Genomic DNA, 17,694 nt, shown 5'->3' on the forward strand with positions numbered 1-17,694 from the left:
AAATCAATCTTAAATATTCCTTTTAATTACCTGTGGGGCTTTCAGCCAGGTCCATGATGACTGAGTCCGCACCCTTGGTGAAAACCACCACCTGTCCCGTCAGAGGGTGGCGAACCACTACGGACATCCTTTTCCTGTTGGAGTCAAAGGGCAGGATGTGGAGCAGCTGGATAGCCAGGGAGCCGATTCCTGGCAGATCCACGAGCAGGCTCTCTGCAGAGCGACCCCTCAGGGTACAGCGGTATGCTCGTGCTGCATGGACCAAAGCTGCCTCATCTGGACTCTCTGCCTCATACACCAGTTCATCAGTTATCTCTTCAACACATTCCACTTGTCTGGTCAGGTCTTGCATGCTCTGTCTTGCCTCATCAGGGTTTGTCTGTGTATCCTTTAAGTCATCCTCTGTCTCTTGGTCCTCCACATCTTGTTCTTCCTCCTCTCTGGCAGATAAGTCTGGTTTAGAGTCATTTTCCTGGCTTGAGCCTGACATGTCTGTGGTGTTGCTCACGGGAGTGGAGAGAGTGAGAGAGCCTCTCTTCCCCCTAATAAATAGCCTGCTTTTGAAGCTGTGAGGGCTGCCTTTGATTTGGGAAGGGGAGAGAGCGGAGAAGGGAGAGAAACTGAAACGCTGAAACATCAACTTAACTTCTTCCAGAGACTTTAGAGGTGTCCGTTCTTCAGGTATCTGTAGGAACAAGAAAACATAGAGTCAGCTTCTGGAAGGGAACTCGTGCTAAAAAAGTCAAGACGGTTTCCCCTGAAATTATTCTTTGAATTTTTACACTACTGAACACTTTACTGTATTTTTAATTAAAATGTAAATGAATCAAGCCAGAATCTTTCCCATTAGTCGAATCTCTGCACAAAGTGAAAACCAGCTACAGCTTTGTTACTGTGGAGTATTTTGTGTCAACTGACGAGGAATAAATATCCATTAGACTCAATAACAGATATTGTGGTGATGTAAAGTGGAAAATCATGTCTCGTGATTTTCATGTTCAAAATCATGTTCAACCTTTACATTTTTAGGCATTTAGGCTCTTTAAGTTATTTATATGATGATTAAGAGAAAGTAAAGACTATTTTAATATGCAAACATATTTCAGCGTGCCGTATTGTCAGAACACGTCCGAACTACTTTGAGTCTGGACTCTGAAGTCATTTCCACACTCGTCTTCAGTCAAATCAACAAGGAGATATTACTCAGAGTCATCATTCCATTATTGATGTAACTTATATATTTGATTCCTTATCAGTTCTCGCTGTCTCTGTTTGAGGGTCACCATCATCTGTAAGCAGCGTATCAAAGACTTTACATCCGTGAATATTAACTGCATGTAGTATCGTCAAATGTTTGTTATGGTCAGTGTTTGGGTCATCACTCAAAAAACATAATGTATTACGCAGAACACCTTTCTTAAAAGGGATGTAAGTAATCTGTTACACTACTTGTAACATTATTTTTGCATTTTTCCATAAAATGGTGAAACGCACGTCTCATATATACACGCAGGACACGCATATTATCTTTCTCTTAGCAGTGGCATGCAGTGACTTTTACAGAACAAAGATGAAAAAAGATAAAAGTGCTGCTGACCCTGCACCTGCTCAACTTCCCTGTTTTATTATAGACCAGACATGGTCAGAGCCACAGCCTTCAGCTTCTTCCTGTTAAAATGGAGTTTTTCCTCCCCACAGTCGCCAAAGTGCTTGCTCATAGGGGTCGTCTGATTGTCGGGCTTTCTCTGGATTATTGGTCTTTATATTACAATATTAAGCCCCTTGAGGCGACTGCTGTTGTGATTTGGCGCTGTATAAATAACTGCAGCCACAAGATGACAGTAATGTTAATGATGGATACACATACTAATCGACAGGCGAGGAGCTTTATGGCAGCGCTGTTTGACATGAAAGAGAGAAATCACTTTACTTTGGTACATTTTAAATATTGTCAATATTGTTTATATTTGACAAGTCCTGATGGAAAGCCACTGGTATTTAGATATGAACACAAAGCCGGCAGCACAAAGCAAAGATGAAAACAGGACAAAGAGCCTTTAACTGCCACAAGGATTCTACTGTAGAAACATGTTGGAAACCGAGGCTGCAGCCTGACTGCTCATCCATTTATTACCTTTATTACCTGTTTAACACCAGGGTCTGGCAGCTTGGCTGCTGGTATTTGTTCAGCTTTAACATAAATCTGGGTTCTTGGCTAGCTTAGGTTTAGTCTGTGCTGTCTGTGCAGGGACTTGTAAAGAGCTGAAGTTGTGTTAGCAGCGTAATGCAGTTGTTTCTGTCGTGGATGCAGTTTCCACTTTATTATCATGTCTATATCTACACTGTAGACCGTGCCACTGTTTTCCTCCTCTAGCATACAATCTGAAATCAGCTGATTCTAGCACAAGTGCAAGAGGAATGGACAAACGGATTCAATAGGCAGGCAGACAACAATGTCAAGGAACTGAACTACTGGGAATCAGTTCTCTTTTATCATCACAGTCCTGACACATATTTGTTTTTCTATCCAAAATGTCTGAACAACATTTTAATCCAAGTCAGGAAATATCAAGTCCTTTCACACTAATATTCTAAAGATTATGAAGACCTCTAAACATCACACTGAACGAGATCACTCTACAGACTAAACTAAGCAAAATGTTTAAATAGGCTCGTCAGTACAGACAAAAGAGCAAATTGTTCCAACAAAACCATGCAAGTCATTTCATTGTAAATCAAAACAAATGTTGGAAACACATCTTTTATGTGTTATTTACTCACCACATGTCGAGGCTGGTTGGGCGAAGAAACCACCACACTGTTACAGATGGCCAGAGCCAGGAAGAAGTCAGTTATGTAAGTCAGTTCCATGCTGGATGGAGTCTCGCATGAGGAGTGATTTGTCAGCCAGTTCAGCTTCCTGCCAAGTGCGGGGTCTGGTACCACCTCCTTTGCCTGAACACAGGAGCAACAGGTGCTTACCCAACATGCCAACAATAGGAATAATATGTAAAAGCAGTGGAGTTCACTACATGCAAAATGTAGTGTGAGAAATATGCAAAAAACTAAGAATTCAAAAAGGGGGCAAAAACAGCACTATATTTACCAGTAATTAATAAAACCAACTTTTTATAAGGTCTTCAAGCCGAGTTTTTGATGTGCATTCCATAAATGCTGAACTGTCTGCTTTTGAAACCGTAACTATGAAGTGAAGTCAGCATACCGAGGGAATCTTTTGACTATCAGGATTCACTTACAGTAATATTTGCAGTCAGGAGAAATGATCGCACAGAGCTGATTATTACATATTTACTCAGGGATTCTCCCACATTCAAATTAAAGAACTGCCACTTCCAACATCTGACCAATCACAAGACATGGACGGATGTCCTGACAGCAGAGCAACTGAATTTACAAATGAAGATAAACTGTTCTATCGGCAAAAAGCAGTTAAACACTCTGCTCTGTTTTAACTGCAGCAACATGACAGCTACAGATAGTGTAAATTAAAGTCTATCCGAAGACAGGAAGGAAAGCTGGCAAAGGTGCTGATTGTGTAACAGACTTATCTAAATGTAATATTTGTCTTTCACAAACAGGATGTGATGCGGTCAGTATTTCATTAAAAGAATGTTTAAAGGACAGACTTGTGGTGTTTTTTAAGAGTTTGAAAGTAAAGAAGTAATATAAGCACAAAGATAGGACTAGACTATGTTTTATTGTATTTTAGGTCAACAACTACAAATAGGTGTCCAATCCTAGAATTGTATATAATACCAACAGAAGAATAAAACTGCAGCCAGTAGGAAAACAGAATTTAAGGAATAAAGCTAAGGATCCAGATTTTGTAGATGATATAACACAAAGACATTAGATTTAGACATTTTCTGGTAAGTGATTAGTCAGACGGTGATGATGTCATACCTGCTCATCTCTAATCTGGACCATGAGCATGAGTTAGGTTTGCAGCATAAGGAGATGGTCTCATATACATTGACCAGGCAAGAAATTCCACCAGTTTGACTTGTGATGAGGCTCATCTTTTAATTAGAAGTCATTTCAGGTAACAACACTGTTTGACCACATGCACTACTGTCACCACATTTATAAGGTGTTTGTCTTCTCTGTGATAGCAGAGAATGTTGGTGTCGTTGGGTATTGAACCCCAAACTTGCCTAAAATAGCCGGCCTAGGGGATCCTCATGCTCCTGGTTAAGCAGTGTGCCAGTGTGTGTTGTTGTAGTAAACAGTAACTACTTTGTATTACTGTAACACAAGTCTCAACATGTGCCACTTCAAAGTTTTGATAACGTCACAGTTAAAAAAGGACTGACTAGATGTGTTCAAACTTTTAGCTGGTATTGTGTTTGGAGGAGACATGGCCTCGGATTATATACACCAGGGTCTATAAATCATAAAATTACAAAATGTTTGCTTTATAAAAACATCTTTTAACATGAGTATTATTTTAACAATACAAAGAATGCAATTTTGCATCAAACATGATGTCTGATGTGTGTGAGAGAATCTGACCATGCGGCTGCAGAAGGCACCGGTCCTGGGCTGGACGTGACCCGACAGTTGATCCTCCTCCATTGGCTCAGCAGTAAGCGTGTGAAGAGACACAGAGCTGCGGTTGCAGCTAAGAGAGCGACAGCTCAGAGATTTCCCACTGTAGCCTGACTTCAGAGTCACAGAGCAAACAGCCGTCTCGGTGTTTTCTGATTCGTACACCTCAAGCCTTCGAGCTGACACACATAACAACACATCAACAATGATACCATGCAGGCTGTCATTAGCATACCTGTAGTTTAAGGATAATGTGTGCTGTATTGTCTAAAATCTAATAAATCTTTATACATTTATGATCAGATGTCAGAATGTTTTATTTTCTGGATGTTATTCTCCTCCAGTTCAAGCATTCTGATGTTAATTTAATTAAATTAAGTTTTTTTTTTAAGTTTAGTTTCATTATAGTGCCAAAAAACAACAACTGTCACCTCAAAGTGCTTCAAATCTCTGCTGATACCATTTAGACCCTCTTTCTTTCATTGTATTAAACAATAATAGAGCATAGACCATGGAGCAACAGCCGCAGACTGAAACTTGACGTATGTCATTAAATTAGAAGAAGAGCTCTATTTAATGCTTAACTGAAATTGCCAATAAATTATTAATGAATATCCATCCATCCCGGCCACTAGGGGGAGTAGCTTATAAACCAACAACCCGAGATGTCCTCAGCTACCTCCTCAGAATGTCAAGGCTTTTCCAGGTCGGCTGAGAGAGATAATCTCCAGTGTGTCTTGGGTCTACCTCCCCTCACTGATAAAAATGATCAACTCAATCAATGGTGAAGTCCAAAACCCACAACAAGTCAGAAATATTACCAGCAATGTAGACCAAGTTCTCAGTGTGATTGTACGGATGTGGAAGGTGCATTAGGAGAGTGGGATTCCCCATATACCCACAGTACTTTCCACAGGACATAATAATAATAATAATGATGGATTGCATTTATATAGCGCTTTTTGGGGCCTTCAAAGCGCTTTACAATACCACTATTCATTCACTCTCACATTCACACACTGGTGGAGGCAGCTACGGTTGTAGCCACAGCTGCCCTGGGGCAGACTGACAGAAGCGAGGCTGCCATATCGCGCCATCGGCCCCTCTGGCCAACACCAGTAGGCGGTAGGTGAAGTGTCTTGCCCAAGGACACAACGACCGAGACTGTCCGAGCCGGGACTCGAACCGGCAACCTTCCGGTTACAAGACAAACTGCCAACTCTTTGAGCCACGATCGCCCCACATGGTCATATGCTTTCTCTAGGACCACAAAGTGTAACTCCTACTAAATACCTTTGAGAGGATAAAGGTCTGGTCTAGTGTTCTACAAGCAGGACATAAACCGACTGTTGCCCTGAATCTGAAGTTAGAGTAATGGACAGGCTCTCTTCTCCAGTATCCTGGCATAGACCCCTAGTCTCCGAAGTCTGTTTCTTCTATAGAAGGTTGTCTGTGGGACTGAGGATATGTTCAAACTCGTCTTTCCACTGCCTGACTATATCCTCAGTTGAAGTTGGCAGGACCTTAACTGCATTATGCATGTTTGAGCAGAGCACTGCTTTCGCCTCCTTAGTCACCTCAAAGAATTGCTTTGAGGTGACTGGTAACTATTCCCACACCTGAGTTCAGCAATTTCAGCCATTGCCAAACCTGGCCTGCTTTTAATTGTTAGCTGCCTCCAGAGTCTCACAGGCTAACCAAGCTGAATAGGACTCCTTCAGCTTGATGGCTCCCTTGTTCAGCACATAAGTGCAAATGACAGTCCGCTCCCATTCAACAACCCAAAGGTGCCGGAAAGCAACCCTCTTGTCCTCTGGGAAAACCAGGCAGCAGGCCGGGGGGATAGACAGACCCTTGTTGTTTCCTCAGGCTACACCTGACCGGGCCCCACAGGCTAAAGGCCGCCTACCAGGCACTCTCCCTGGGCCCCCAACCCAAACTTGGCCTCATTCATTTCACAGGGGTCACTGAATTGCTTTTCACCTGGCCTTCACCCAGGACAACTTTGCCTAGTGAGACCTTACAGAAAACAAAGCCCCTGACATCACAGCTCCAAGACACACAGTCCTCTACGACAGTAAGGTGAAGCAAAAACATTCAGATGAAAATGTTTTTGCTTCATGGTGTTCTTTGTTTTACTCCTTTGTGTCTGTGGAATTTCATGAAGAAGTTTAGTTTGTGATATTGAGTGACAACGATATTCTAGACAATGACATCAACTAAAGACAACATTGTACAAAAGTTTAAGGCACTAAAGACAAGGTGAACATCTTGTTTGTATAAATGCTGTTGTGTAAGCACTCATCGTCCTAGCTGCATTCCTACTGTAATTACAGAATTCCCTTCAATGCTGAAAATATGTTAACAACAGAAGTCAATGAAATTCAAAGCATTCTAGCAATAATAGCGGTTTCTACCATTTTCCTCATGAGGATATTCAACTCCAAAGATACTGCAGCGGCGAAACACCATCTTATTTTCTGTCAGTGTTCCTGTTTTATCAGAGAACAGGTACTGAATCTGACCGAGGTCCTCGGTAATGTTGAGAGCACGGCACTGGATCCTAGAGTCCAGCTGTTTGTTGTACAAGGATAGGTCGTTGTGGATGAAGTAGATCTGGCCTAGTTTCACAATCTCAATGGACACGTATAGAGAAATTGGGATCAGCACCTGTTGAACAAAAAGCATTAATCCTTCTAACATGTTAACGAGTAAAAAATTCAAGCACAGGTTCCTGTTTTGGTTATCCTAGAAAAGACCACAATAGCAGCAAATGAGAGGCTTTGATAAATGTGCCCAAGTCTGAAGTTAACATACCTGCAACACAATGACCATAGTCCAGAATATATAGAATCCAGCCAGGGCAGGAGGCGTCTCAGTATCGACCTGGAAGATGGATTCTTTAAAGCTGTTCATCCAGAGGCCGTGGCCTGAACACAAATGAAATCCTTACTGGCCATTCCTCACTGTTCTTATCGGCAACAATGTGCACTATTACAAAGTTTCCATCAGAAGAATACTGTGACCAGTCAAAGCTGTTGTCAAGTGAGAGCTGTGATACAACAGTGTCAGTACAGACCTATAGCAGCAGTCAGGCACATAATGAAGAGTAGGACCACACACCAAAGGATGTCTGTATTCAGGTGCTTCTCCAGCTTACTGCGCTTATACCTCGGCCCGCTGTTGTTCATCATGGCTTTAGTCTCATGACCTGAGTCCATAACAAGAGAAGAACACAGCCATCTTTGAAGACTTTATCTGTTGAAACTACATAAGCAAGACGGGAACAGCACTCTTTATTCATACATGAGTCAACATGTTTTACAGCCTCTAAATCTTTTAACGCAGCTTCCTCAGTCGGTTTGGTCAAACTCTGCAAAGTAATAAGTGATAAGTATGTACAACTAATAACATTGTTTTTGCTGTAAATAGTTAATGGTGCTTGGAAAGTTTTTAACATTGAGACATGGCAGCTTTTTATTAACTAAAATTCATGAAATTCTAAAGTGGGAAATCAGGTAATTTGTGTTTTTAAAAACCATTAATAAGGACGTTTTGAGGAGCTTTTGGTCTACTACACTTTGTCAGGCAGGTCCTTTTACGGGATTTCTTGATTGACAACGGGCATGGCTGTAATCAGGCCTTACAGTTATTACTGTAGGTTTTTACACAGGGCCATGTAGGTTTGGATTTTTTTCCCCTTAATAATAAACATGTCCATTCAAGTGTAAAAAACATGTAAAAAAAACAAAACAAAACAGGAACTCGGGAAGCGGGCAAACATTTTTTCACACAACTGTAAATGTCTTCACTTCCTTTTACTCCACAAGACAGAGCAACTTCCAACAGTCAACATTTAATCGAGTCATTACAAGTGGACATTTTAGCCAAATCTTTGGCAAAGATTTTCTGGTCTCTGGCTTTTCTTTGATCATGTATGGCATCGAGAAGCCAAGATGAGACTTATTATGAACAGTGGCTATTTATAATTGTCTTTTCCTGGAACAGTGTAAGAATACAGATCAACAGAACGTTGACCCTAACCCTACCCAACTGTTGGTTGTGGATATTTCACAAAGTAATAAACAGTGATGATTCCCGGGCGTGGGGTTACCATGGACAATAAGTATGAAAAGACAGATGGAGGCACTGGTACGGTTCCCATATAAAGCCTCGAGCTGGACGTTTTCTCTGTCCCAGTCTTGGTGTTTTAAAGCTGAATGTGATGAGCCAGGGACGGATCTGATATCGAAACTGCAGTCTCATGGATAACAACTTGTAAGTGGGAAATTCTCCATTTAGAATGAGCATAACTTAATGTTCTGTTTAGTAGGACTTCGAGCCCATGAGGTTCAAGTAAAAGAGATAGCTAAACTGCTTTTACCACATAAAAACTTACTATAACTAAACATACAATTTTTTCAAATAAAAAAAGTTTATGATATCTCGAAATCTGCTTGAGCCACACTTCTCCAGTTTTTCCATCGTCAGGACCTTAGCCCTGTTGTTCTCAACTACCTTTGGTGTTGACTCTCAGTGGGAAATTTAGTGCATACGAGGTGCAGATGTTCCTGTATACTGTTGCAGCCAATTGGTTGTGTATTATTGGTCTCCTGTGGCTGAAAGTACACCGTGGATGGATCTTGAATTTGGCCACAATCTTCATCCTCATCTGTCACTGCAGGTGGCTGAGCATCATCTAATACTGTTCCACTGCTCTTGTCTACTACGGCTGGATTATCATATTCATACAGCTCACTAAAGCTTCGGTAATATATCTCTTCTAAGTTAATACAGCTACTATACAATACTGTGACAAAGGCACCATAAATAAAGCAACAAAGTAAGAGGCCGGGGGGTCACGTGGCCAAGCCTTGAGATGGCAGCTTAGTGGGGTCGCTCTCAAGACAGTGTACAAACTTTCCATAAAAAACCCTTGTATATGCTGTTAGTGTGGTCTGGAATATACGGCACTGACATGTCAAAAGCTTCATCTGTGAAACAGTGTGAAGTCTTTACCCGAAGACACAAGACAGGCGCTACACCATCAACGTCCAACACAGATGCTAACATGGCTAGCATAGCCAAGTTTTGGATGAACTCAAATCACTCCGGTCGGATTTTGGAGCCAGGTTGGACAGCATTGATATAAGACTGACTGGGATGGCGAGCGCTGTGACTGCACTGGAGGGTAAAGTCTCGGAGGTAAAGCAAGACATATTGAACCAGGGGGCTCATATCGAGGAGGCCGAAGCCCGCATTGCCGAAGTTGAAAGCACACTTGAAAAAACAGAAACGTCACTGAACTCGGCTATCAAACGAATCGCACTTCTTGAAGCCAAAACAGATGATTTGGAAAACCGCGGACGACGAAAGAACCTGCGCATCTTCGGCATAAAAGAGGGAGCAGAGGGGCAACAATCACTCTTCGACTTTATTAACATCATGCTATTTAAGTGGCTGGGGCTAGCGCCCGACAAGTCATTCACACTGCAGCGAGTGCATCGCACGCTTGCCTCCGGGAAACCAAACCAGAGCAGAGCGGTGCTTGCTCGTTTCTTAAAATTCCAAGAGAAGGAACTGGTATATCGGGAAGCAAGAAAACAACAAATTACACATGATGGGGCCAAGATCACATTTGCGCAGGATCTGTCTGCGGAGACGGTTCAGATCCGACGGGGATTTCACCCGGTTGTCAAGCTGTTTATTGATATCAATGCCTTCCGTGGATTCCAGCACAACCCGTGCAGACTCAGGATCCTGTACGGTGGAAAGATCCACCTCTTCTCAACACCTCAAGAAGCCGAAAAATTCTACAAGAATCTGCCGAAGGAAACAGCAGAGGATGCTCATCACCAGTGAGTTGGTTAAACAACAGGTTAACCATTAAGACACTCCATAAGACTGCCTCTGCTTCAACATAACCAACCAGTAATTGAGTCACTGATAAGAGACAGATAAAATTTTGAGCTCGAATTTATGTGGGACTTATGTTAACACAGACCTTCCCAAAGTGTGGGGCCCGCCCCCTTGGGGCGCAGAGCCATTGCAGGGGGGGCGCGGAATGAAAAGGGGGGAAAAAAACAAAATGCTTGGACACTGCTAGCACGGGGCGCCCACAGAAACGCAAAGCAGGAGATGAAGCATCGCTGAATATGTTTCCAAACCAACTTCATTCTAAGCCAAAGACTAGAAAATATGGTGAAGCAAATCTTCCCTTTGGTTTCACCTGCACAAGTGCCGAGGTAGGTCTCCCTGCAGGATTGGTTTTCCCTGCGTCGGGAGCAGCGCTGGGCTCTCCAAATCGGACAAACAGGATCCCACAGTTGTTTATGTTTAAGACGTGTCCTCAATGTACTTTATGAGAAAAACAATAGGGAGGACACTGCGCTGCTATCACTAGATGCGTGCAAAGCCTTCGATAGAATAGAATGGAATTATCTCTTACAAGTGCTCCCCAGATATGGACTAGGTGAAACATTCCTGAAATGGATCCGATTATTGTATACACATCCAACAGCACAAGTTTTAACTAATAATAACGTATCAAAACCCTTTAATTTACAGCGATCAACCAGGCAGGGCTGCCCTCTGTCACCAAGAGAACCTCTGGCCATAGCTGTGAGAGCAAATGCAGGAATATCAGGGACAAGAATGGGAGGAAGAGACCATCTAATTTCTTTATTTGCAGATGATATTATATTTTTTTGACTAATCTGAAAGATAGTATCCCTAATTTAGTAACATTAATAAAAACATTTGGAGAATTTTCAGGATACAAAATGAACAATTCTAAATCAGAATTAATGTTTCTTAATGAAGAAGAAAGAAGAAGGCCTGTGGTGGCCACCCCATTTAAAACAACTACAACAGGCTTTAAATATTTAGGCATTAGGATCACCCCAAGCCTCAAGGACATAACCTCAATAAATTATGATCCCCTTGTAGAAGAGGTCACGGAAACGCTAAACCGTTGGACAAACCTGCCTGTATCTATGATAGACCGGATAAATATCCTAAAAATGACAATTTTACCCAGATTTTTATATTACTTCCAAACACTTCCGTTGCCTCTACCAACTTCATTTTTTGACAGTTTAAACAAACTATTTAACCAATTTATTTGGAATAATAAGAAGGCAAGGCTCCGCTTACAACTACTTTACTTGCCCTATAAAAGAGGAGGTCTCCAAGTCCCCAGCCTCAGATGGTATTATATGGCTGCCCAACTAACATCGGCCACCCATTATTTCTGCCCAACAACACCTCCAGCCTGGGTTGACATTGAGCAAAAATCTGTTCCAGATCTTCCCTTACACACTTTTCTATATTCTTCAGACACTAAGACATTAAGAAAAAATACAAGGAATCCTTTCTTGAAAAATACAATTATAATTTGGCATGCAGCTCATAAATATGTGGGCGATCCTCCATCGCTTTCGCAATTTACCCCTATTTGGGGAAATGAAAAGTTCACACCTGGTAAAAGTGATGGAGGATTTAAAATATGGAAAAATAAAGGCATTCAAAAAAATTAAAGACCTATATGCAGACGGCATGCTGCTCACATTTGATCAGTTATGTAAAAAATATTTAATACCCCCAAAGCACCTTTTTTAAATATTTACAATTGAAAAACTATTTGTCATCAAAACTGCAAAGGATTGCTGAACTTCCACCATTAACAAAAATAGAGGAGTCATGCATTAAGAACATAAAAGGGAAAGGTTTTCTCTCTGTATATTATAATTTACTGATGCTTTCCTCCAAAGACTCAGCAGCAGATAAGCTGGATGCTTGGAGAAGCGAGATCCAAGAGGACATAGATGAAAACGACTGGAACCAGGCTTGCTTAAAAGCACAAAAACAAACAAACACACGCTTTAAACTACTGCAATATAAATTTCTCATGAGAACCTATATAACACCTGTCAAGCTTCATCATATGTCCAATGATATTCCGGATCTGTACTAAATGTTTAGTTGAAAAAGGAACTCTTCTTCATTGTCTATGGGAGTGTCCTAAAATCCAGGACTTTTGGAAAGATGTTATCAAATATCTGTCCGAAGTGTTTAGGGTAAAAATCCCTTTAAAAGGAAAACTCTGTGTACTTGGAATATATCCAAGGGAATTTAAGCAATCGGGGAAAAAAAACTAAATTACTGGACTATGGACTACTTCAAGCCATTGCGCTATGTTGGAAGAGTATGGATGCTCCCTCCATGGGACTCTGGAAGAAGGAAATTGCAGTCTCTCTAGGCCTGGAAAGACTAACATATATTGCCAAGGGCAAACACTGGGACTTTGTGAATATGTGGAAGCCATATATGGATATTTTAGGGAGAGGAGATGAAGGACATTTATGAAAAAGAAGGGAAAGAAGAAGGGAAGGAAGGGAAAATCTTGTCTATCCTAACCCACTGTATTTTTGTATTACTGTGAGAACGATGCTCATTTCTACATTTGAATGTGATGTAGGCAGGTTAGATGTATGGATGGGTGTGTGAATGTGAGGGTGTTCAACATTTGTTTGTATTGTACTATAAAAAATTTCAATAAAAATATATGGGGAAAAAAAACAAAAACAAAGTAAGAGGCCAATATGCGCAAATGAACGAGTAAAATGTTGTGTTGAAACAAGATTTTCAGTTTTTCTTATGAAAAGAAATTCCATTTCTTTTATGGATGTAATTTGTTTTAAACTTTGGAAAAAATGCCAGTGTAACTGTTAATGTTCAGATGTGACAAAAATAAAACTGCAAGCTTACCAGCATAGACTACGATGCCTACCACCGTTTCAGTGTTGCGTATGGTGCAGCTCCTGAGCAACAGGTTGCCACTATGGAGGCCTACACGAACCCCATTTGAGTGCTCCCTGTGAAACAAAATACACACACAAACTCATACAAAGACAAAAACAGTTGGCAATACAGTGAATACCAGCCTCTCTATGAGCAGTGCTCATTCTGACCACTTGAACTGGAAACTAAAAGGCGGTCTGAGGAAATCCGTGAGACATGGATATTGACTTCGGGAAAAGTAAAAAGGGCTGACATCAAATAATAAAAAAAGACACTCACTTGTCAAATTAAAATATTTGCCGTACAATGTGTTCCTAAATAATCCATCCAGGCAGCTGAAAAAAGTCTATTTTTGATCGTCACCGTGTTTCCATAACAAGGTGACATCAACTCCAAACAGACAAATAAACAAATGTGTTAAAACACTCTAAAATGAAAAGAGACTCACATGTAACCTCTAAACCTGCTGAGGTCATTGTTGGGCTTCTCACACTCAATACGACCGTGGAAACTCTCAGGAGTGAACTCTTCTCCCTGCAACACAGACACTTTCTATCAAACATGCAAATAAATACATGTAGAAAGTCAAGTAAGCAAAGACACAAACACACAAAAGAAAAGACTAGCATACACTGTTGTGTAAGAGTCCCTCTTATTAGTGGCATTGCTGCAAAGCAACAGCTCCTTTGTGTGCTGCGAGCTTCTATTCAGACTGTTGAAATTTGATACAGTTTCTGAAATGTTCCACTTTTTCTACTGATAGAGTCACATTGACTTTGAATGGAGAGACCAACCTCTCTTCCCTTTAGGCTGAATTTCTCCCACACCATTTGTCCTACAGACATTGTTGTCACACCAAACTGAGCAGCATGAGTGTGCCTACAAAACCACCTTCTGTCACGATCCTGGGTCTTTTGACCCAGCATTTTGAGTTTTAGTTTTTCTTTTTATGTTTAAGTTCATTAGGTTATCTAAGTTCATTTGTTCCTTCCCCTTGTGTCTTCGACCCCTGTGTTTTAGCCTCCCTTTGTCCTTTGTGTTTCATGCTGTTTGTCTTATGTTGTCAAGTTTGTATTGTCATGTCTGCGTCTCATGTTTCCTCTTTTATTTTGAAGGTCCATGTCCTACGTCAGTGTAGTCAGCTTTGCTTCCTTTGTCTCGTTAGTGTCAGCTGTTTCCCCATGTGTTTCCACTTCCCCTAATCACCCTTGTGTGTATTTAGTCTGTGTGTTTCGGTTCATTCTTTGTCAGGTTGTCTGTTATTCTAGGTTTCATGTCCAGGTTTTTCATGTTGTTTGTTTAGTTCTCCCAGATTAGGTTAATGTTAGTTTTATTTCAGTTTGCCTTGCCCTTTGTTTGTACCTTTTTTACCAGCCTCATTAAACGGCTCATTGTTAATTCAAGTTTTGTTCCATGTTCCATTTTGTCTGCATTTTGGGTCCTCTACATCACGCCATACAGTCTGCCTCCGCCAGACTGTGACACCTTCTACGGTTTTTCAGTTATTTTAAAAAAATTTCACCAAAAAAAAAAAAAAAAATCTGTCAGACGTGTCAAATGTATTACCTGCACTGGGAAGTCTGAAACGACTTGTCTCTGTTTCAGGTTGGTCTCCCCATCTAGGTTGGCAGTTTCAATGTAACAAACCCCATGAGGGTCAGAGGAATACAGCAGCAACATGTCAGCTGGGATAATTTCATTACAGGACAAATGAACAAAGTCCCCAACTTGAACATTTTTCCAGCACTGGTCAACGTAGGATTTCTGTGTGCTATGGGACAAAGAGAGAGAGAGAATTAAGAATCAATCAAAGAAAACATAAGTTTGTTGGCACCTCTTGTGGCTGTAATCCCAGAACCAGGTGGTGGACACCGGAGATCAATGAGCACCCAGAGGCTCCAGCACCCTGCTGACAGGTACCAGCAGGCCAAGCAAGAGTGCATCTCTGGCAAAAACCTTCGGCCAGATGATGGCAGAAGACTTTTTGGTTGGCTTAAAGCAGTTCTGCCAAACTGTCAGTCAAGTCAGGAGGGGTATTCTAAACACAACACACCATTGAACCGTTCGATACAGTGCTTTCGGTTCGGTACGCATATGTATCGAACAATACAAAATTTTTAATTTATTTTATCAACTTTTCTTCTGACGATGCTGTCTGTGAGCGCTCAGTGGATCTGCGTTCGACTACTCCGCCTAGGCTGCACAGGATCTCATTCAGATCTGGCCTTTGGAACTATCTTGGTTTTCATGTGAAGTATGACCCTGAAGGTAAGCGCGTCATGGACTAAAGTAAAACAGTATGTTGGATGTGCCACGCAATGCTCAATTGGTGGAAACTAGTGCGTTAGCGCAGTTAGCTCGTTAACGTGTTGACGCCGTCCAGCCCCACGCACGGGGCGATCTTGTTAACGGAGATTTGCCGTGTTGTGGCGTTAAGGTCATTTCAGATTAACGCTGACAGCACTAGTGGGAACACAACGAATATGACTGCACATTTACTCCGACATCATCCTAGTGCAAAGACAAGTGGAAGCAGACAAAAACAACAAGCACGCATGCTACAAACTTTACCCGAGTCATTTAGACAGCCGTTAGCACAGCGGTTCTCCTTATGGGGACCTGATATGTTTAATATGCTGCTGAGAATATAGCCCAGAATAAGCGTATAGTATAGCTTTTATTTTGGAAAGAGCCATTTCTCTGTAATAAACTCTCTTTTCCAAAGATGAGTGATTTCTCCATCAGATTTTTTTTTTTCATTATTTTTTTTTCAGCAACATTAAATTTAAAAACTGTACTTTTGAGTTAAAATATATATTTATAATTTTAATAAATGACAAATTAAAAAGGTATGAACATTTTTTTTTATCGAAAAAATATCGAACCGTGTCACCAAAGTATCGAACCGAACCGTGAATTTTGTGTATCGTTGCACCCCTAATAATATATATATCTATCTATCTCCATAGGTCCCTCATCCTATTCATGAGCGGGGCACAGAAAGGGATAGGCAAGATTACCAGAGGCGCAAAACACCAGCTACTGGCAGACCAAGCAGTCAGCCGAGACTCCAGGACCAGACTGACCAACCTGTGCACTGCCTGGATTGATTACAAGAAGGCCTATGACTCAATGCCCCACAGCTGGATCCTGGAATGCCTAGAACTATATAAGAGCAACAGGACCCTGAGAGCCTTCATCAGGAACTCAATGGGGATGTGGCAGACAACACTGGAGGCCAACCTCAAGCCCATAGCACAAGTCACCATCAAGTGCGGGATCTACCAAGGAGATGCTCTGTCCCCACTGCTGTTCTGCATAGGCCTGAACCCCCTCAGTGAGATAATTGACAAGACTGGCTACGGATACCGACTACGGAATGGAGCAGTTGTCAGCCACCTCCTGTACATGGATGACATCAAGCTGTATGCCAAGAGTGAACGAGACATCGATTCACTGATCCACACCACCAGGCTATACAGCAATGACATCGGAATGTCGTTCGGGCTGGAGAAGTGTAGTCGGATGGTAACAAAGAGAGGGAAGGTAGTCAGAACTGAGGGGATCGAACTATCAGAAGGCAACATTGCAGACATAGAGGACAGTTACAAGTACCTGGGGATCCCGCAGGCGAATGGGAACCATGAAGAGGCCGCTAGAAAGGCTGCAACCACCAAGTACCTGCAGAGGGTCAGGCAAGTCCTGAGGAGTCAGCTGAACGGTAAGAACAAGATCCGGGCCATCAACACCTACGCCCTGCCCGTGATCAGGTACCCTGCTGGGGTAATAAGTTGGCCAAAGGAGGAGATAGAAGCCACTGACATCAAGACAAGAAAGCTCCTTACCATGCATGGAGGGTTTCACTCCAAGTCCAGCACCCTGAGGGCCAGGGACTGGTGAGTGTCAGCACCACAGTCCAGGATGAGACAACGAACAACCACGAATACATCACGAAGATGGCCCCAACTGACAGCGTGCTCAGTGAATACCTCAGGCAGCAGAAACCCAAGAAAGTGGAGGAAGGCGAGGAACCATCATGGAAGGACAGGCCCCTGCACGGTATGTACAACTGGCAGATAGAGGAGGTGGCTGATATCCAGAAATCCTACCAGTGGCTGGACAAAGCTGGACTGAAAGACAGCACAGAGGCACTAATCATGGCAGCACAGGAACAAGCTCTGAGTACAAGATCCATAGAGGGTGGGGTCTATCACACCAGGCAAGACCCCAGGTGGAGGCTGTGTAAAGATGCCCCTGAGACAATCCAGCACATAACAGCAGGGTGCAAGATGCTAGCAGGCAGGGCATACATGGAACGCCATA

The 17,694-nt window shown here is 42.1% G+C and overlaps 1 protein-coding gene across 3 annotated transcripts in view; it reads right to left on the bottom strand.

Moving 5' to 3' along the window:
* The window catches only part of atp10d (ATPase phospholipid transporting 10D), a 53,407-nt gene that overhangs the window by 16,571 nt on the left and 19,142 nt on the right, over positions 1–17,694 (bottom strand). For all 3 annotated transcript variants that reach the window (XM_084913971.1, XM_084913973.1, XM_084913972.1), the window contains exons 4-12: positions 14,938–15,142; positions 13,820–13,905; positions 13,339–13,445; positions 7,649–7,780; positions 7,387–7,499; positions 6,987–7,239; positions 4,534–4,748; positions 2,782–2,955; positions 31–685 (exon numbers count right to left, since the gene is read on the bottom strand). In XM_084913971.1, coding sequence (XP_084770097.1) covers positions 31–685; positions 2,782–2,955; positions 4,534–4,748; positions 6,987–7,239; positions 7,387–7,499; positions 7,649–7,780; positions 13,339–13,445; positions 13,820–13,905; positions 14,938–15,142 — 1,940 coding nt within the window. The remainder of the gene's footprint in view (positions 1–30; positions 686–2,781; positions 2,956–4,533; positions 4,749–6,986; positions 7,240–7,386; positions 7,500–7,648; positions 7,781–13,338; positions 13,446–13,819; positions 13,906–14,937; positions 15,143–17,694) is intronic.

Source organism: Perissodus microlepis, chromosome 19, assembly GCF_051167445.1.
Source record: "Perissodus microlepis isolate ML-2025 ecotype Zambia chromosome 19, ASM5116744v1, whole genome shotgun sequence".
In the NCBI taxonomy this organism is placed as follows: domain Eukaryota; kingdom Metazoa; phylum Chordata; class Actinopteri; order Cichliformes; family Cichlidae; genus Perissodus; species Perissodus microlepis.